This window comes from Eurosta solidaginis, chromosome 4 (genome assembly GCF_040869045.1).
Source record: "Eurosta solidaginis isolate ZX-2024a chromosome 4, ASM4086904v1, whole genome shotgun sequence".
NCBI lineage: Eukaryota > Metazoa > Arthropoda > Insecta > Diptera > Tephritidae > Eurosta > Eurosta solidaginis.
In genome coordinates this window covers 23198190-23219957 of record NC_090322.1, presented here as the reverse complement: position 1 = coordinate 23219957, position 21768 = coordinate 23198190, and the positions used below count along the sequence as shown (strand labels likewise).

Below are 21768 nucleotides of genomic sequence, written 5' to 3'. Positions count from 1 at the left end.
TTCCTTCCATTGTTAAATTAGGTAGAATTTCATATCTACAATTTCCCATCCCTTGAGTTTTCCCCTAAGTTGTTTTACGATTATCATTTAAATTGTTACTACACAAAAATTGTGTTCTTCATTGGGGGCGATCGGACTTGATTTAGAATATATAACTACCATATATTTCGTACATTACATATACTGCAATATTAAAACTTCACTGACAGTTAATTATATGATGGGTATAAAAACCAGAAATTTTTTAAGCTCATCACATTCGAGGTTTCGATTAGCTAGAGTTTACATCTTTTACGCGCTGTTAAAGATTTTAAATATAGTTTTGTTTAGGGAATCGTTGCGTAGACAAAAACTTACTAGAATAAGGTTTAAGTATACTGGTAAGAAACTTGGTAACCCCCTTATTTGGAACTTATAATTTTGGATTAAATATGACAGAGTTAGGTAGGGAAAATAACCTTCTTTTCAGCGATGGCGCATAAGCGCGGAACTTACCCTTTACTAAAAGTGCGTAGATGACGCACTAAACTTTTTAAACGCTTCACATTTAAAAAAAATGCACTCCAAAAAAGTGTACTTTTTCGCTTTTGAAATTTGCTGAACGCAGTTCACGATGTGTTCGGTGAATGAGTTTTGGCGAAACATTTTCAAAAAAATGCTTAGAGTACGCTTACACAGCCACCAATTTTGATCGCCCGATGCCGGTCGTAATCGTCCGATAAAAATAGACACATGTATTTAAATGAGCGTGTGTACATTTCAACCGATCACCGAATTGTTGCCTGTTGTCGTTTTTCACTGCCGATAAATTCGCGCGTGTTCAATCTTATCGTCCGATGAATTGCGGGCATTTACTGTGAAAAATTTATTATTTGTGCGATGGACCGAAAAATTCATCCGGACATGTCCCAAATTTTGATGAAATGTCCCGCCGTCCCGGATATTCCCGAAATGTCCAGATTTTAGTAAATTGGGGGGGGAGGCCTTTACCTTCCATCTCTCCATCGGGTGTAGAAGGGGGGGGGGGGTATTTGAGCCAGGCGTCCCGGATTGGCGTCCGAACGATCTGGTCACCCTAATCTTTACCATATTAACAGAACGCCAGAGATAAGTACGTATGTATTTGTTAACAAAACTTTAATTTTCGACATTTCTCTTAAGATAGGTCGACATATTTTCTAATAAGAAATGTTTACGGTTCGAATTCGAGCTCAAGGCCTATAACAATAATTTTGATGATAATTCCAATTTTTTTTCTTTTTTCTATAATTGAAAAATTATTTTTTAATTTGGAATAATTCCAGAAAAAATTAAACAAAAATGTTTAATTACCATAAAAACTATTATTATAGGTAATGAGCTCGAATTTGAACCAGGAATCCTTTATCAATACGCCGATAAAACAAAAACAGTTGTTACAGAATGTTTAACTTGGTCTACAAGAGGAAAATCTTGAGCGTTTGGTTGTGACTTGGATACCACGCTTATACGGCCAACTAAAAGGTAAATCTAGGAAAGCTAAAATGTCTTCAGTTTTCCTATCGATACCTATAGTCGAGCTCCTTGGTCTCAATATTCTACTTCTTCTGCAAATTCGTTTTCGCACAGTTTTAACTTTTTTTTTATAAATTTTGAAAATAATTTAAATATGTACCTACATATGTACATATACATATGTATTTTTATTAAACTAATCCAATACCCATATCTATCACTCGTAAATAAATAACAACGCGCCTTTGAAGGCCCACAAATTAAAAGGGAATATTATTTTATCATATGCGACCAAGTGCATCGCTTAAACATACAACTTGTTTTTCCAGCAAATACAGTACATTACCACGAAGCCCAAATGAACATACATACATACACATTTAAAAGCACATACAATGGCGCATATTTATAAAAACACAAATTCAGATAATACGTACATATGTACATATTTACAAACATCACACGCTTTTTATTGCTTATTTTAGTGTTTTAAAATTTCATTCATCGACCAAAGATTGAAATGAAATTGCCTATAATTCTCATTTATTTTATGCGTGAGTCCGTTGAAATAGTTAGTTGTTAGCTGATGAAAGCATACTTACCTGGCGTAGAGGTTACCGTGATCATGAAGGCGGTTCCTCCGGAGCGAGGCTTGGCCATTGCACTTCGGCCGAGTTGACCTTCGCGATTATTCCTAATGCGAATAACTCGTGCGTGTAATTTTTGGTAGCCGGGAATGGCGTTCGCGCCGTCCCGACATTGTTAATAAATATTGTAGCGTTGGATATGGCGCAGGCACAGTTGTCACTTTAGTTTGCTTCGTGGTCTGTTCCACTTTTTCAATTTTGGTCGTTTTTAGGTAGTGTAGGTCATGATGCAAAAAATGGAGATAATTCCTTCCATTTAGTGTGACGTTAGCCACTTAACATTTGCGGAACAATTGACACAATTTCATCAAAACAAGTTATATTAGCTTGTGTTATAAAAAAAAAGTGTTATAAAAATTTGAAGGCAACTGTTTGATATAGTCGTGGATCATGATTCAATTACTAGAGGTTTGTTCTCCAATGATGACAGATCTTTGACACTCCCAAATTGAAAAATCTGGACCGGTTGCTTTTACGAAGTAAGGAAAACGGGGAATAATTCAATCCCCTTAAGTGAAAATTGTAGTAGAAAAGTATTCTTGTTAGTATATTAGTAGTGATAATAAATTTATAAATGCCAAAAGTTTTTGGGGAAATAACTCGTTTTCTACTAAATATTTCGTGAATTGATAAAGTTATGTTGGTTTGGTCATCGTTTCAGAAAATGTTTGAAGAATGCCGTACGTTAGAATTTTATTCAAAAATGCACTATCTCAAAATTTGTTTCAAAAACTCTATATGAGTATAAGTTCAATGCATTTTGCCATAGGAGGGAGTTAATGAAAAACATTCTGAGATGAAGCGTTTTTCAATCTAACTCTAATATAGGGCGGTTTTGTGACAAATCCTGAATTGGGAAATTTTTGAAAAATATTTTGAGATAGCACGATTTTGAATAGGCAGCCGACATGGGGTGATATGCTACTCAGGAGCCGCAATGAACTGACAAAAACAAATATAAATGAAAATGGCTTATTGTCTTAGAACTTTATATTCCTACCTTGACTTTGACAGAAGAGTTAAGCTTTTGTGAGATCCTGCTACACAGGGAGTATTTACCTTTTTATTCTGAAATTTCGGAAAGCTCTTCCGTTAAGTATTCATGAAAGCGTTCCGGACAAACCGTTAATTTAGAATATTCGGAATACGTTCATTTGATACTACCTCACGAGATCCGAATATATCAAATAAGTATATACAAAATATTCCAAACCGATTCTCCAAATTCTTAAATGGAGACGAATGTTCCGAACATACGGAATTAATAGAACAGAAGGTCGACTTTTAATACGCGCCCAAAAATATCGAGAGAAGTGTCAAAAGACGCGTATTGACATCGATAACAATAATTCGAAGACGGAAATAAAAATTTTAACTCGTTCAAAAGATATTGACGAAAAACCGAAATATGACCCCGGGTTTCGTTGGCGGCCTTCAGCCGAGCTTATAAAAAATTACCCTGGCCGGTCCACCAATGAGTTTAGATCAAAATTAAATGCGTGCAAAATCCCTTTGTACACAAAATCTTTTTCTGTGGACAAAGACATTACAACAATCGCATGAAAATTGCCAACTTCAACTGCAAATATCCGCGGACAGTGATAACATTTTTCTTTTCCGCCTTAGGATTATTGTTGCCGAGGTCACCTCCCTCGATATTTTTGGACGCGTATTAGCAGTATACTCCTGTTCTAGACTTTTACCTGAATAAGTTAACATGCCAAATAAATACATTTCGTTATGGCATCTCCATTACTTACTAATGACTTTTTTGCGTGAATCGATTTACTAGTCGAAGTTTTGACGTTGAAAGATGAATTTTGATTTGGTTTAGGTTTCGTATATTCATAGGTTTACGAAAGTGCACGATATTTTGGTGTCCTCACTTTTCACAAAATTACCCCTATGTTCAATGTTCAGTCATACTAATGGCTCGAGGCATAGTTAATAAATTCACTATAAAATTATAAAAAGGGTTAAGGAATTATGCAGTTCAGTACTTATCCGGTATTTGTAAACTGATTGCTTCCTATTTCTACTACTAATATTTTTCAAAAAATCGCAAAGAAACAACACACTTAACGGATGTCAATTCGATTTGGGAGCAAAATGGCCGGAATTGCCAAAAAATTTGTCTGTCGAGCAAACCTCTTGTAATTGAATCATGGTCGTGGATGATGTTTTGGGCCTACTTGGCTGCGTCTGGAGTTGGCAAAATAACTTTCTTTGATGGCACAATTGACAAAAATTTGTTTTAACCTTACGAGAAGCCAATTTGTTGCAAATTGCCCTGATTTAAGCCGTGGTTACTCACGAACGTACGTAGAAAAACGTGTCAGCTGACACGACCTATCTTATGAGTGTGCAATGTAAACGAAAACTCACCGACGTGCAACGCCCGTACGTACGTAGCCCGGAACGTAGAAATCAAAACAATTTTGATTTTTTCCGTAAGAACGTGTCAGCTGATCGCTCTCTCACTAGACAGAGTTGCCTAGTAAACTTTTGTGCGCTAATTTTTGACCGTTTGCAATTTTATGCAAAAACGCCTAATTAAAGTTTGAAAAATTGTGAAAATAATTCGAAATAATTATGTAAAGGTGCTGATTATAAATATTTAATCTATTTATACTTATTTAATAGTATTCCGGCCTTTTACAATATCAAAAATTAAATTGGAAAAAGTTGATGTTTCCATAAGCATACATGCAAAATGGTCAATGGCAACAGTGCTTATCTGCAAACAATACACACACAAATATGTAATGTACATGTACACAGACGCACACATTGATTCCTACGGGCTTGAGAGTTCGGTCAAACGTGCTTCGTACGACAACCGGGTACCCACCGACGTGTGCCGTACGTAAGGACGGTTGTCGTACGAAGCACGTTTGACCGAACTCTCAAGCCCGTAGGAATCAATGTGTGCGTCTGTGTACATGTACATAACATATTTGTGTGTGTATTGTTTGCAGATAAGCACTGTTGCCATTGACCATTTTGCATGTATGCTTATGGAAACATCAACTTTTTCCAATTTAATTTTTGATATTGTAAAAGGCCGGAATACATATTAAATAAGTATAAATAGATTAGATATTTATAATCAGCACTTTTACATAATTATTTCGAATTATTTTCACAATTTTTCAAACTTTAATTAGGTGTTTTTGCATAAAATTGCAAACGGTCCAAAATTAGCGCACAAAAGTTTACTAGGCAACTCAGTCTAGTGAGAGAGCGATCAGCTGACACGTTCTTACGGAAAAAATCAAAATTGTTTTGATTTCTACGTTCCGGGCTACGTACGTACGGGCGTTGCACGTCGGTGAGTTTTCGTTTACATTGCACACCCATAAGATAGGTCGTGTCAGCTGACACGTTTTTGGTACGTACGTTCGTGAGTAACTGCCGCATTAGGTGTACGTGATCGATTTCAAAATAACCTTTAACACATATCCACATTGTGCCGGGATTGTGCAGGCATGGGTAATATGGAACTGTCCACACCTCATGAATCCACTTCCACAATGTCTCGTCTTAAATGTCATTAAAAATTTGTGGTCAATTTTGGATATGTAGCTCAACAGTTTTGTTCTGTAGCTGCACGAAATAAGCTGTGAGTACTGTATCATTATATATAGTCATTATCCACAATTTTTCAATAAAATTGCATGTTTTACTGTATTCTCAATCGATCGATATTCACATAAATCGCGCTAAAGCATATTATTATTGTCTCAGATGAGCATTGCGTTTTCATCCTACAGGAAATTTCCATCTCGAAAAACCACAATTTCGGCTTAAATGGTAATGGTATGGTAACGCTTTTGGCAAAACAACAAACATTATGAAACTTCAAAAATCCGCAAATACGTCAAAAAATTTTGAGTGGAACTACCTTCTTTTTTGTATCATGGTAGTAGCCACCCCATACAAGATGAAGAACCTTCAAAAAACGCGAGTACTCCATAAATAATGTAAGGAATATTCCTTTGGGAGTATAGGAGTGTTCCAAAACTAATCTGTATTCATACAAAAAATGTGCTCCAATTAACATTGCGATGTCCTAGGAGAGAAGTAGGTGATCCACTCTCGCTTTGTTTGTGAGTATTCCATAGAGTACATACGTGAGAGTACTTTCCAAAGTCCTTTCACTGTTGTACTCCATGGAGCACCCACAGAGGATCATATGCCAAAGTACTAAAGGGGAATTGTGCCGGAAATAATTATCGGAGTGAATTTAATTTAAAATGAAAGTAAATGAAGATGGGCAATATAACTTTTATATTTTTTACTACGAATATTCTTATGTTATTTAGCATCTGCGTGAATAAAGAAACTAATATTTCTCTATACTATAGTATGTATACATAAAACCAGTGCGCATGTTATCAGAGTCGCTATAGTAAAATTTTATTATCAGTTATTTGTATGCAATATTTTTCTTTTGGCAACTCTGTTCGATCGTCATCGTGTCGTGATCACGGTCTTTAAAAAACGAGCAATGATCGGCTGATGATGGTCCCCAAACGCATTGCAAAGGAGTATTGTTAGAGTACTCCAACATGAAGAAAATGGAACACGTAATCCAACAATTTTTGCAGGGGACATCTAGTGTCGAATTTTTAAAAAAATTTTTTTTCTTTTCGGTGCTTATTTTAATTTTTTGGTTATTGATTTTTGGAAGTATTTTTTTTTATAAAATTCCTCTTGCCAATGATAAAATGTTATGAAATAAATTTAAAATTCAACAGACTTCTAAGTTAGGTTAAGTGTTGCTAAGTTTTGAGTAATCAGTAACATGCAATGTTCATTTAACAGAACTGTAAGTGACAATTCTCAAGTCAAGTCAAGTCTATACAAGTGTCAGTAGTGGGGCCTTTAGTTTTCCATAGGACCGACGATATAATCTTCCAATTACTTAAAAATAATAATGGTAGATTTTATAAAAGATAAAACAACGACTTGTCAGATGGAAAGGTCTTGTTTTAGTGGTTGTATATTTCGATCTTAGTAATATATTTGCATAAATAAATAAAAATAAATGCAGGGCGCGATAACCTCGGAAGAGATTTTAGTCCGAGTTTCTCTTCCAATTTGCGTTTTCATTGAAAAGCTTTTCAGGGCAGAAATACACTCGGAGAGTTTGCAAATCACTTTTTTGCAGTTGAAAAAACGTGTTTCTAATTTTTTTATATCTGCTTAATTTAAGTCATGATTACTAAATCCGCCGGCAGCATATATTGCGGTTTAAAACATTGAAAAATGTAAAGCGTTTATTTTATTATTATTGATCGATTTTTCGATCCCCTTATGTTAATCATGAAACAGAACAAATTTGGTCCTTTATTTGGAGATTTTGCCGTTTTTCAATGAATTTTGGTCCCAAATGAAAACATGATGTGGCAACCTTGCTTACAGAATATAAAAGAAATGAATATGATTTGTACAGTTGCCAAATAGAGCATTTGACAACTACTAAATGTTAGTTGCAGCGGCGTAGTGGGAACGATTTTGTGCAAGCTACTTAAATGTCGTGGGTTGGAGTCCTGAAGATATCATATTTAATTTTTATTTTTTATATTTATTAATTATTATAAAAAAAAAAATATATAAAACTAAACGGAAATATAACAATGATAATTGTTTGCTCTCAATACCAGTGATATTAACATAGGCAGTGTTCCGCTTAACTAAAGAAAAAACAGTACATAATTTGTTGGCTTTGTAAGAATAATGGGGAATTTTTATTAGTATATGTATGTATGTATGTATATTGGCATTGAAAATTTGCGGCATTAGGGTTGATTACATTCAACATGGCGTATACAGACTACATTAAAGCAAAGCTTGACGACAACCGTTGCCAAGCATTGGTTACTTGATAACTTTGAACGCGAGAGCCGCAAATATAAATTATAGCAAACAATTTACAAAAAAAAATTAATTATGTTTAAAAAACACCCAAAGTACTGATCTGAGCTTTTATTATCTGTTCTTTACTTCTTTTTCATTTTTTAATGACAAAATAAAAAGGACGCCAGCGACTGTCACTACCCAAAAATATAATTAGGTTTATTCTCGCTACAACGGTATTCGTGATTAGATTGTCGTGCTGCTCTGTCGCGCCGAAAATAACGATCCTCATAAGAACATGTTTAAAAATAATTTGACAGATGTCGTTTTGTGGTCGCCGACGTGAATGAGCACGTAGTTGGTTAAATACCAGGGATAGTAATACCAGGGCTGATTACATTCAACACGGAATGTACAGACCACAATAACAAGCCACCCTAATAAAACCGCACTGCGTTTTTTTAGCGCACGCAAACAACCGGCGTTTTTTGCCCTAACCCAAATAAGCATGCGTTGCGACAATGTAAAGCATGTGTGCAAACGTCAAATCTAAATGTCACGCAGAACAAAAATTGGAAGTCGATTTAGGTTTTCACGCAGCAAATTCAATTTGGGTTAAGCCCCCATTACTGATACTTAGCATAGACTTGACTTGACTTGGCGTAAACTTGGCAACTTAGCCACGATTATACTCCACTTGGCGCATAAAATCTGGCATCATAATCAGCGTTGAAATTTATTTTTAAATAAATGTCAATTTGTATGACAAAATGTCAAAATGAAATGGAAACAAACAAATGGCATCTCAAAATGTAAACGTCACTTAGAACTTACATAGAACATCAAAATTCAACAGACTTCTAAGTCAAGTTAAGTTTTGAGTAATCAGTAACATGCAATGTTCATTTAACATAACTGTAAGTGACAGTTCGCAAGCCAAGTCAATTCTATGCTAAGTATCAGTAATGGAGCCTTTACTCTCATACAAGTTTTATGTGCTTGAGACATTTTTTATAGAAAATGACTTGCGTGCGTTTATATTAGGTTGGATTGTAAATCAAAGCTTGACGGCAACCGTAGCCAAGCATTGGCTTCTTATTTACTTTAAGCCGGAGTCATTGGTGCCGTATGTCGTATCGCTGTATCCGTATCCCTAACGTAATCATCTGTTTATCGTTACGACGGTAAACCAAAATCCAATTGGTTGGCTACGATACGGTTACGACCTTAGCGGCACCAATAATCGATTGCATTGATTCTCATAAGGTTGGTCGAATCAGCTGTTAAAAGGTTACCGATACGGTTACCGATAAAGCACCAATGTCTCCAGCTTTAAAAGCAGCAGCCGCAAATATAAATTACAGAAACAGTAGCGAAAAATTTAGAAAAAAATATTATGTTTATATAACGACCAAGAGAATGATTTTAGCTTTTATTATCTGTTGTTTACTTCTATTTTAGTTTTTACTGACAAAATAAAAAGGACGCCACTCACTGTCGCTTCCCAAAATAGAATTAGGTTTAATCTGGCTACAACGGCTTTCGTGATTAGAGCGGGAGTCATTGGTGCCGTATGTCGTATCGTTGTAGTCGTATCCCTAACGTAATCATCTGTTTATCGTTACGACGGTACCAAAAACCAATTGGTTGGCTACGATACGGTTACGACCTTAGCGGCGCCAATAATCGATTGCATTGATTCCCATAAGGTTGGTCGAATCAGCTGTTACAAGGCTACCGATACGGTTACCGATAAAGCACCAATGTCTCCCGCTTAGGGCTGATCACCTTGAACACGGCGTCTACAGATCACAACCACAATAAAACAAAGCTTGACGACAACCGTTGCCAAGCATTGGCTTCTTGATTACTTTGAAAGCGGCAGTCACCAATATAAATTTAGAAAAAACTTTTAATTATGTTTAAAAAAAAGTCCAAAAGAATGATTTTACTATCTGTTATTTACTTCTATTTTAGTTTTTATTGACAAAATAAAAAGGACGCCACTCACTGTCGCTTCCCAAAATAGAATTAGGTTTAATTTGGTTACATCGGCTTTCATGATTGATTGTCGTGCTGCTCTGTCGCGCCGAAAATAACGATCCTCATAAGAACATATGTAAAAATAATTTGACAGATGCCGTTTTGTAGACGCCGACGTGAATGAGAACGTAGTTGGTTAAATACTAGGGATAATAATAGTGGCCATATTCATGATGAGTTGTTTGAGCGGAATTTGGTATTCTATTTGATCACAAGGGTTTTAAACGAACTTTTTTCGATTACATACCTTTTAACATAAACTTAAATTCTAAGCTTTACGATGGAGTCTCGTTTCAAATCGGTATTTTGTTTGGTGGAGATTAGGTCAGCCCTGTAATTCTTAAAAACTTGTTTATCTAGGCTTCGTAAAGTTAGAAAACCAGCTAAAAGAAAATTAAGAAAACAGCCGAATTACTTTACGGCCTTCAGCTTACACACTTGGTTCCTCTGTAGGTAACTCGTTTCATGAAAAGGGAAAATTTGTCCAGCAGAGAGGGAAATGCGATAAAAAGAGTTAGCAGCATTGCTATAGTTGCTACTGATTGAAGAAACTTAAAGCCTAATATCATGTCATCAAGAAAACTCGAAATTCTTGGTCAGTTTTTTTTAGAAAGAACTCTTGCAATAACAAAAGCGAAAGAAAACTAATAAACAATAAGTAATAATACATATAATTAAAGTTAAATTTTTATACTACTGAAAACTGTTAGATATCCGGTGAGTGTTTCCGCTGCTTGCTAAGAATACATAATTTTATTGTTTTTTTTTTTTAAGCACAATGTGTAAATGTTATCCATGTTTCGAACGAATCACTATATGACTTCGTATACGATTTTGTGTTAGATTTTATTTGAGGAAACATTCAGTTATTAACTAGTTTAAGATGCTTTTGCTGGATGTTTTTATTTGAACCGTTTGTGGGCAACAACACTTCAGGTTTATATACATTTAACTATATGTATATCTGTAATTTTTTTCTTACGGGGCAATGAAACAATCCTGTTTTTTTTTTTCAAAACCAATGTTCTATTGCTCTATTTTACCCAACAATGCCTTCGTTAGAAGTAAAACAATTTAGTCGAGGTTGTATTCTGAGAGAAGTGTATTAACGAGCACGGTTCCCACACCAAGTTTTCATTTGGGAACAAAATTCATCGAAAGAAAAGACCAGATCTAAAAAGGACCAAATTTTAGTTTTATTTTATTGGTATACAAACAATTCGGCAAATTACTAGAGTGTTGTATTCGTTGTAAAATGTAAAAGTTGTAGGATATAAAATTTATACATGGGTCGAAATTTCTCAAGTGGGCCACTTTAAATCGATTATCTCAGTTCTCATTGATTAATATGTAAAAACGAAATCCCCAAAATATTTTCGCAAAAAAAAATTTTACATTAGTTATTTACAGTTACAGTTTTTGATCATGTTATTTTAAAAAATCAATAACTCGTGAACGGTTTATCGAAACTCAACGTTTTTCACATCAAAATTTTCGTAAATTAATATACTTTGCCATAAGAAAATTGTTTTTAATAACAAATTATTACTTTGCTAATGGAGGTATGAGCGCGGTCACACAAACATGTATAACTTTTGACCTAATGCAAAATAATGACTTTTTTTTCACCAACATTTTTTTAAGAGATTGTAGAATTGAATGAAATGTGTCAAAATTTTCTCGGAGGCGGTGAAGTTTTATTAATTTTTAATTATTTAAAACAAACAGATTTTTTTAGCAAAATAATAATTTGTTATTAAAAACGATTTTCTATGGCAAAGTATATTAATTGACGAATATTTTGATGTAGAAAACGTTGACTAATTTTCATTAATGGTTGATAAAACAACGACTTGTCAGACGGAAAGGTCTTGTTTTAGTGGTTGGGTATTTCGGTCTTAGTAATTTAATTTAAGTCATGCTTATAACAGTTAACCGACAGCATATATTGCGATTTAAAGCATTGAACAATGTAAAACGTTTATTTTATTTTTATTGTTCGATTTTTCGATTCCTTTACGTTTTTCATACAACAAAACAAATTTGGCCCTTTTTTTTAATGAATTTTGGTTCCAAATGGAAACATGGTGTGGCAACCGTGCTGACATAATATAAAAGATTAAATGAATACCACCTTGATTTGTACAGTTGCCAAATAGAGCATTTGACAAATATATGTTGTTGGTTGCAGTGGCGTGGCCGAAGCAATTTTGCGCGAGTCAGCGAAATCTCGTGGGTTCGAATCTCGAGAATTTTCGAGGTTTTTTTAAATTTTGTATTTTTAATATTTATTAATTATTATTAAAAAAATATATAAAGCTAAACTAAATATAACAAAGTTATTGTTTGCACTCAATACCAGTGATGTTAACACAGGCAGTGTTCTGCTTCAGCCAAAGAAAAAACTACATAATTTGTTGGCTTTGTAAGAATATTGGGAATTTTTGTAAGTATATGTATGTATGTACATTGGCATTTAAAATGTGCGGCATTTCATTCAACATGGCGTACACGGTTGCCACTTTACTCCATTTGAACCAAAAATTGTCCTTTCCAACCCCATTTGGTCCGCTGGTCGCTTTTTTTCTATTTTGCTCCTTTTTAGGCTGAAACCAAAATTTTTTTTTCACTGAGGTAAAAATATACAACACTGCCCACAAAATTTTTCACACCTTCATCAACCCTTATATAATTTTCAATTTACCTCAATGGATTTTTTACGAAAAAATTTGCGTTTATTGAAATGCAGAACAATGGCACTTCATCCAGTAGATTGTTTAGAAAAGTATGGGACCTTGAAGCAAAACAATTTTCATTAATTGTTGATGAAACAAGCGGCTAATCAGAAAAAACCTTGTTTTGGTGGCTAGATATTTCAATTGGTTGTCAAACACTTCGTGAGAGATTTTTGTCGCTCCTAGAGCTTTAAAAAAGTTGTTGCAAATGCACGTGCACCTCAAAGAAATTTGACGGATTTTGCTACTGATGCAGTCATTCTTGAATTAAAGACTCGTAGGCTCACCCTGGAAAGTGTATTCTTGCATACGCCTCATACTGCGAAACCGCTATATTTTAAATTTTTGTGTTTGGAAGTTAATGGCGTTTCTTCTATACAACTTTCAAATTCAATATCAGTTACAGAGTTAAACGTTTACATATATATACATACTTCCGGCCTGCAATTCTGTCAATATTATACCATCAATACGAGTGATTTTAGGTACAATGATTATATCAAAATACTGAATATTTAAAAAATTTCAGTGTATATAATTTAGAATAAGCATCTTTAAACAAGGAATATTTTTATTGGAAGGCAGAAAAATTTTCTGAACGCGATAACTCTACAAATGTCCAACGTAGAACTGATATAAACGCTTTGTGTCAAATTAATCCCGTTGGAGAGGTCAACCTCAGAAACTTTAATAATAACATTAACTGTTTTTTTTTCTCATCTATATACGTTTACGCTTAAACTTTATATGGACTTCTAAGCGACAAACAGTTTGACGCTTAGCAGTCCATATAAAGTTTAAGCGTATAGACGTTTACGTGTAAAAAGAACACGGCTATTGTATTCCACAAAGTCCAGCGAATTAAAACGCAGCGGCTGCGCTGGCTAAGCCATGTTATGCGAATGAAAAATGATGCACCGGCCAAGAATGTGTTTCTATCGGAACCCGCCTATGGAAGCAGAGGTAGAGGGCGGCCCTACTACGTTGGAAGGACCAGGTGGAAAACGATTTAAACTCCCTTGGTGTGACCAATTGGCGCCGGTTGGCGGAGCGAAGGAGCGACTGGCGCGCCATGTTGGACGGCCATAGCCGTTTAGACGGTTAAGCGCCAATTAAGTAAGTAAGTGACATTTTATTTTACCACAATCTGAAATTTAAGATTTTACAACGAGTTCGACACATCTGTGAATTGCCGATTTGTTTTTAGACCACTTTGGTCCATTTCTGTGAGATTTGGTCCTTTTTTCTATAGAATTTGGTCCCAAATGAAAACATGGTGTAACAACCGTGATGACCAATATAGAACCCATTAAAGCAAAGCTTACCGACAACCGTTGCCAAGCATTGGTTACTTAATTACTTTGAACGCGGCAGCCGCAAATATAAATTATAGCAAACAGTAGCGACAAATTTAGAAAAAAAAAATGATTATGTTTAAAAAAACACCCAAAGTAATGATTTGAGCTTTTGTTATCTGTCATTTACTTCTTTTTTAGTTTTTATTGACAATATAAAAATTACGCCAGCGACTGTCGCTACCAAAAAATAGAATTAGGTTTAAGTCTCCATTACTGATACTTAGCATAGACTTGACTTGACTTGGCAAACTTGGCAACTTAGCCACGATTATACTCCACTTGGCGCATACAATGTGGCATCATAATCAGCGTTGAAATTTATTTTTAAATAAATGTCAATTTGTATGACAAAATGTCAAAATGAAATGGGAACAAACAAATGGCAACTCAAAATGTAAATGTCACTTAGAACTTACATAGAAAATCAAAATTCAACAGACTTCTAAGTCAAGTTAAGTGTTGCTAAGTTTTGAGTAATCAGTAACATGCAATGTTCATTTAACAAAACTGTAAGTGGCAGTTCTCAGGCCAAGTCAAGTCTATGCTAAGTATCAGGTATCAGTAATGGGCCCTTTATTCTCGCTACAACGGCATTCGTGATTGATTGTGGTGCTGCCCTGTCGCGCCGAAAATAACGATCCTCATAAGAACATGTGTAAAAATAATTTGACAGCTGTCGTTTTGTCCCCGCCGACGTGAATGAGAATGTAGCTGTGGCTGTATTTGATCACAAGGATTTTAAACAAACTTTTTCCGATTACCTCTTAACATAACCTTAAATTCTAAGCTTTACGATTGAGTCTCGTTTCAAATCGGTATTTTGTTTGGAGGAGATTAGGTCAGCCCTGTAATTCTTAAAAACTTATTTATCTAGGCTTCGTAAAGTTAGAAAAGCTTAAAGAAAATTATGAAAACAGCTGCGTTGCTTTATTGTCTTCAGCTTACAGACTTGGTTCCTCTGTGGGTAAACTCTTTTGTATGAAAAGGGAAAATTTGATCCAGAAGAGGGAAATGCGATAAAGAGTTAGCAGCATTGCTATAGTTGCTACTGATTGAAGAAAAACTTAAAGCCTAATATCATATCATCATGAAAACTCGAAATTCTTGGTCAGTCTTTTTTAGAAAGGACTCTTGCAATAACAAAGGCAAAAGACAACTTATAAACAATAAGCAATAATACATATAATTAAAGTTAAATTTTTTATACTATTGAAAACTGTTACCGGATATCTGGTAAGTGTTTCCGCTGAGTGGGCATTTTATTGGTTTTTTTTTTTTAAGCACAATGTGTTTCGAACGAATCACTATATGACCTCATATACGATGTTGTGGACCTTCAGGTTTATACACATTTAACTATATGTATATTTTTAATTTGTTCCTAACGGGGCAATGAAACAATCTTGTTTTTTTTTTATACAAAACCAAAATTCTATTGCTCTCTTTTACCCAACAATGTCTTCGTTAGAAGTAAAACAATTTAGTCGAGGTTGTATTCTGAGAGAAGTGTATTTACTAGTGCAGCTACTTTATACTCAACGAGTGTGAGAGAAGTGGATTTACGAGTGCAGCTATTTTATACTCAACGAGTGTAACGAGACTAATTTCAGGTCTTTACGGAGACAAAAAATATTTGTATCTTAAAGATGTCAAGAATTTAACTAATACCTTCGTAAATGTATTTGTAAGCAATGATCAGTGCTTTCTTCACATGGTATTAAAAACAAAGAGCGAGAGAGAGACAGAGAGAGAGATTAAAGTCACATCGGAAGTATTAACAACCAGTTATGCCATTTTTATCCTTTCCTTACGAAGACACATTTGGCAGGTAAGATCAGCAAAGTGGAATTTTGTAGTACAACCTTGAAATTTGGCAGGATTTTTTTTTTATATTTGCAGTTTTTGAAGGTTTTATTCAGTGCTTTTGCGATAGCAAGAGATTACGGTGGTTGTTTAAAGGAAAGACGAGTTTCGTTTCAACAAAGTGTGAGGAATTTTCGTATTATTTAAACAATATAATTTTTATTAACTATAAAAATTATAATAAAGCTTTGAGAATAAAAAAATTATATAATACTCTCTTTGTGTCTTGTAGTTTTATATAGAAAAACAACAAAGGTAAGTAATTTTGGAAAACTCACTGTATAAAACTGTGTAGGTTTGAAATGATGTACAGCTTATAATGCTAAATTTCGCTAAAAAGCAATGTTAAAAAAAAATTCATAAAAAACACTGCTATTTAAAACCGAAGAAGTCAATAAAAAAAAATTTAAACTCTTACAATTTTGCGAGGTTTACATGGGCTTTAAATAGCCTAACTTCTGTCTTAATCAGCGCCGAACACCTCTAAAATATTGCATAATTTGTTTAAAAATTTCTTTTTACTTTAATATTTGGTGAAAAATAAAACAAGCTTCAAATTTAAAACGAAATAAATATTAAAAAACGCAGTATTAAATTAATAAAATGGTTTCAAAGTTGGACTTAAGTTTTTAATCATGTACCGTTGCACAGAAGTGTGAAAGTTGAGACTTGACATCAATCTGAAAATTTTAATAACAAAAAAGTTGAGGGGTTACTCTTTTAGACCCCAATCTAAGGTTTTGAGCATATAAAAAAATTCTTGGCTTGATTGATCTCCGAGGAACTTAGGCCGAGCTTCTCTTCTAAACGAAGAAATAAAAAATAAACCTGCATCGTGCTCCTTTTAATTTTCCCTACAGATTGGCCGGACGGGACCTATATGTTTTATGCTGACTCCGAACGGCATCCGCAAGTCAGAGTGTTTGCCAAATCACTCCCGAGGGGCGACCGCCGATTTTGAGCTTATACAGTCAAATAAAATCGAAATCCTATGTAAAGTCATTGAAAAAATCAGGCATGCTTAACCAACGAACCGATATCATTTCGTTACGATAATTAACGTTAATAAACGAAACAAAGTCATTTCGTTTCGTTTATTAACGTTGATTATCGTAACGAAATGATATCGGTTCGTTGGTTAAGCATGCCTGGAAAAAATGTTCACTAAATTTTCCAGCAAAAAATGTCAACGAACCCCATGAACATTTTGGATCTACCAGATGATTGCCTATTTGCTATACTCGCAAAAGTCGTAAATAAAAAAGATCAACTATCTTGGTCTAAAGTTTGTGGAAGGTTTTGTCGGCTTTATAGCGCATCATTTACGCGTAAGCTAAAGAGCACAAAGTATGAAGAAAACTTGTTAGATGATCATATCGCTACGCATTGCGCACATCTGATTGGAACACAATATTCGTCATTGAATGATATAAAAAAAGTAAGGTTGAAGACAGCATATAAAACTTATTTTTGGAAGAATCTAAGTAAGCAACATCCGGAAATCGAGGAAGTTGAATTGCTAGAAACAAGTGATGATGATTTAATGGATTTGCTGCCGCTGCCCAATTTGAAACGTTTGAAGTGTGCTGGTACAAGTGAGTTTAGAAATTTAAAAGTTGGTTTAAAAAATCAATAAAAAATAAAACATAAAATAAAAAAATTTTTATTAATTGAATCTTAATTTTTTTCAGAAAAATTAGTACGTACTAAAAAAAGCTGGCAAGACATTGTGGAATTATTCAGCCCCGATCCTGGTTTAAACTCTTTACGGCATGCACCACCTTTGCATCATCTAGAAAATCTTGAAGAAGTAGAAATTGACTGCCAGGTTTTCAAGTGGTGGTTGGTGCTGGGTAAGCTACCCCATCTAAAAGTTCTCACACTCAATAAATTCAATGTTAGAAAATGTGAATATTCTCATGCGTTATGCGATTGCGCTGCCGATAATATAAAATTTTTAGTTGATGGTTTGCTTGAATTCAAAAATTTGGAGAAGCTTACGTTTAAAAATGCTTGGATGACAGAGAGAACAATGAAAGATATAGCAAAATTGACAAGTTTAAAAAGTTTATGTTTAATCAAAACCATACAAGAAGATGAACTGACACTCAATATGTTTAGTGATTTAGTTAACCTCGAAGAATTGCAAATTGGTAATTTAGTTTTGAACAAAATTTCATCTTGTAGATTCTTTCGCATGTGCGACAAATTGAAGTATTTACGAGTGTTCAGTTGTGATGAGCACATCCCGAAAATATTGAACTTTTTAACTAATATGTTAAGTAATAGAAATACGCAGGATAGAGAGGCTGTTAAGGTCGTCGTTTGTCAATCGTATTTTGACAGCATAGAAATTTACAGAATTGTAAGTATTTTAGAATATTGTAGTGCGATATGTAAATATAGTCAAAGTCAGAGTCGACTCTAAAGTTAGTAGTGGCTTTTTAACATGATTTTTCATACGATTGCTGTCAAAACAACTAACTAAATAATCAGTTTACTATACCTTTGACGGTGACTACTGATCATTTAAATATGATAATTTGAAAAATATGTATGCATAGTAAATTATAACGTTTGAAGAAATTTATTTGAATCGAGCATCATTTCTTTATGAAACACAAAATAATAAGCTGCAACTAGTTTTAAGTAGAATTGCGCCAAGTATTTATTTTAATTCTATTTTATTTACGAAAATTACTGGTCCATTTTTTTTTTGCTTAGAGGAAATATTTTGAAAAGGGTACTTCCGTTTTTAAGCCATTGGCTCCAGAATGTAAGTGAAGTTTTTTAGATTTAAAAATCTTGTTTCTTAAAATTAGTTTCTGAGTTTTTTATCGAAAATAATTAGGCAATCACAAGGTCTGCTCTTCGTCGTATGTGCCATGATGTAATTACAAAGGTGATGTCAACAACATAACCTCAATTTTTCGGTAGCTCTATTTTCCAGTATTTACTTACTTGTATTACAAAAGTGATAAATTTTGATTGCTTAATTGTCCTTAAAAATTTCCCAAAAACAAAAAAAATAGTTTTCTGAAAATTTTTTTCTATATTCTTTTGGGGAACACAAAGCTACGTTAATCTTTTTGGCTAAACAATTTTAGTAGCGGCTTATATAGTTATAATATTTCTAAACGTATAGTAAAATCTACTCCGATCGTAATAGAACTCAAAGGCGGTTCTGTATGATAGACAACCCTCTAAAATAAGTATGCCGAAATTTTAGTTTACATTTTTATTTGAAAATAATTTTTTATATTCTGTTTCTCTATCTCGCTTTCCTTTTTACATTTAATACTCATATCGTAAAAACATAATGTACGCCTACCCTTGATCCATATTTAGGTTAATATCCCGGAAATCGGTTGACATATCGAAATCAAAAATACTCTACACAAAAGCACTCATCAACAACTTCCATTTGATAGCCATATTGTACAAATCCATCCTAGAGTTACCCATGTCCAGTTTTTGATATATGTCTATCTCGAGACCCTAGTCACCCAGCAGTATTTTGATACCTGCTAACTAAACTTCAGAACATTATACATCCGAAGTCTCGCCATTAATTGTATATTCATATCGTGAAAAAACAATCTAGGGCTACCTCTGGCCTACATTTAAACTTATCCAGGTAGAGAAAAGATCTTTCAAACGAGGTACTAGGCCAGGTTTAGAAGATATCTGCAGGTGTATGAACACTTGCTCTCAAGACCCTAGGAATACAGCGGAATAAAATATAGCTTAAAATCTTTTCGCAGACCTGGCGAATCACACACGTACAAAATTTGCTAAAAATCGGTCCAATAGTTTCGGAGCCTCAAGACAAGCGAATAAATCTTTTCTCATTACAATATTAGTTCAGATTAAGATGTACTATGTAGTTTAAAAGAAATTTAAAATCATTTACATTGAAAAATTATTTGCAGTGCAACCAGTGGAGAGCTGTGAATAATACGTTTGATCTTGTCATAGTCGAAGACGAGATGCCATGGTTCGGCCGCATACTCGATACGGAAATGGAGATAAGCGAAATGGATTTTAATGAATTGTCATGGTTGAATAAAATTAATAACGGTTTATGCATGCTTTGGCATGGTTTCCTGAATATGTCTTAGAAAAGAAATTTAATATTGGTAAAACATGTAAAAACAAAAAAAATCAATAAAATCTAAATTAAATTTATGATAAGTCAGTTAGCGATGTCCCACCGCTATTGAGAAGTAAAAAAAAAATATTTCAACATTATGCTAGGTGGTGTATTCATAGTTTCATAGTCAAACATAAATAGATAGAGTGTGTTCGACCCCCTCTGCCAACTGTCGGCAATTGGTCTTACCAAGGGAGTTTAAATCGTTTTCCACCTGAGGGCCTATTCAGTAACTATGAGTTTTGAAATGTACATTTTTCTTTCATACAAATTATATGAAGAAAAAATGTACATTTTAAAACTCACAGTTACTGAATAGGGCCCCTGGTCCTTCCAGCGGAGTGGGGGCCGCCCTCTTCCTCTGTGCTTATGTATTTGTTAACGATCAGTTTAATCTTTCACAATTCTTTACATTTTTGTTTATACTCACGAGTAGTTATGAAATATATCAGTATTTTATTAGAGAAATTAAAACATATTGCCGGATGTGGATGCTATAGCAAACAACAGTGTTGTGCATATGCAACAGTCTACGCGTTCCAACGGGCAGTGATCCAGATCCCGATAAAAAATTTAAGATGCAAATGCAACACCAATGTAATGTATGTGAATCAGATTGTTGTTGTGCATGTACAATTTTTATCGTGATCTGGATCAGTCAGTGTCCATTGAAACGCAGGGGGTGTTGCAGTTCTGTGCCGTAATAACGCAGCAATAATTATTAGGTATTAGAGGAGATATACACTACATTCGATTTTAAGTAAATATTTAGGAGGGTATTTATTTGGGCTCAATGCTGGTTTAACACTAGCTTAATATGGGTCTAAATTTCGTATTTCAAAAGTGATTGATAAGAAGATAAATTACAAAAAAGAAAAAACTTGCCGTATATTGGCGAGAAATGGCCAATGTTATGAATAATGAACCGTTTCAAATGCTCTCAGAGAGCAATAAGTTTCATGCATGGCGGAACCATACAGGTCAGGGCTTGAAATCAGCTGATTGGTACATCATTTAAGTCGGCCCAGTACGATTTTGACATCAGCGCATCGAATAATAAAAACAAAGTAAATGTAATTTTTATTTATGTTTGTATTTCGCCGCGCTGTTATTTCGGACTATAAGTTATAGAAATTTTCGTTTTCTACATGCGTAGAAACCGCCGATTTTGATCGTTTTCCACACGACGCCGCCGAATGTCAAAAATATCGGCGCGGCGTCGGCGGCGTCCAGCGCGTTACTATATTTTCTACTCGTTTAAGACTTTTTAGGCCATTTATTGTTCATGTCGAAAATTGGTCGGATATGGTCGAAAGTGGTATCAATGGATGCGCATCACTGCCAGTTATAAAAAACTAATTGCGAAATTTAACTCTTTCCACCTGTTGAAAAGTTATTTAAAAAACAGGCGTTTTCGATCTCAGCTTAACACGCACTTTGCATCACCCAATTCACCAAGTTATTAATGCCCCTATTACCGTTTACAACTTAACTCTGGTTGGGTTGAAATTTCGCAATTTGGTATTACAGATTACAAGTCAACCTGTCAAAAAAAATGTCGGTTGAGTTGTCTAGTTTAACAACTTTTTGTGGCATTACCGTTTACAACCTTG

At 34.3% G+C, this 21768-nt stretch overlaps 2 protein-coding genes and 1 non-coding gene across 5 annotated transcripts in view; 2 read left to right on the top strand and 1 right to left on the bottom strand.

Moving 5' to 3' along the window:
• Positions 1–21768, bottom strand: part of LOC137249306 (uncharacterized) — a 768906-nt gene that overhangs the window by 478178 nt on the left and 268960 nt on the right. The gene's annotated exons all lie outside the window — the stretch shown is intronic.
• Positions 2089–2252, top strand: LOC137251565 (U1 spliceosomal RNA). The gene has a single exon (XR_010953300.1). It is a non-coding gene; the product is annotated as a U1 spliceosomal RNA (small nuclear RNA).
• On the top strand, positions 16890–20123 carry LOC137248437 (uncharacterized). The gene is made up of 4 exons (XM_067779373.1): positions 16890–16995; positions 17223–17597; positions 17694–18367; positions 19935–20123. The coding sequence occupies exons 1-4, from the start codon at positions 16890–16892 to the stop codon at positions 20121–20123; spliced, it is 1344 nt and encodes a 447-aa protein (XP_067635474.1).

What these genes read in the sequence shown, in the direction of transcription:
- LOC137248437 (XM_067779373.1), top strand. Translation starts at nt 16,890, where the DNA reads ATGCTGACTCCGAACGGCATCCGCAAGTCAGAGTGTTTGCCAAATCAC. An exon ending in TTTGAAGTGTGCTGGTACAA is followed by an intron (nt 17,598 to 17,693) that starts GTGAGTTTAGAA and finishes AATTTTTTTCAG; the next exon opens with AAAAATTAGTACGTACTAAA. An exon ending in GCATAGAAATTTACAGAATT is followed by an intron (nt 18,368 to 19,934) that starts GTAAGTATTTTA and finishes AATTATTTGCAG; the next exon opens with TGCAACCAGTGGAGAGCTGT.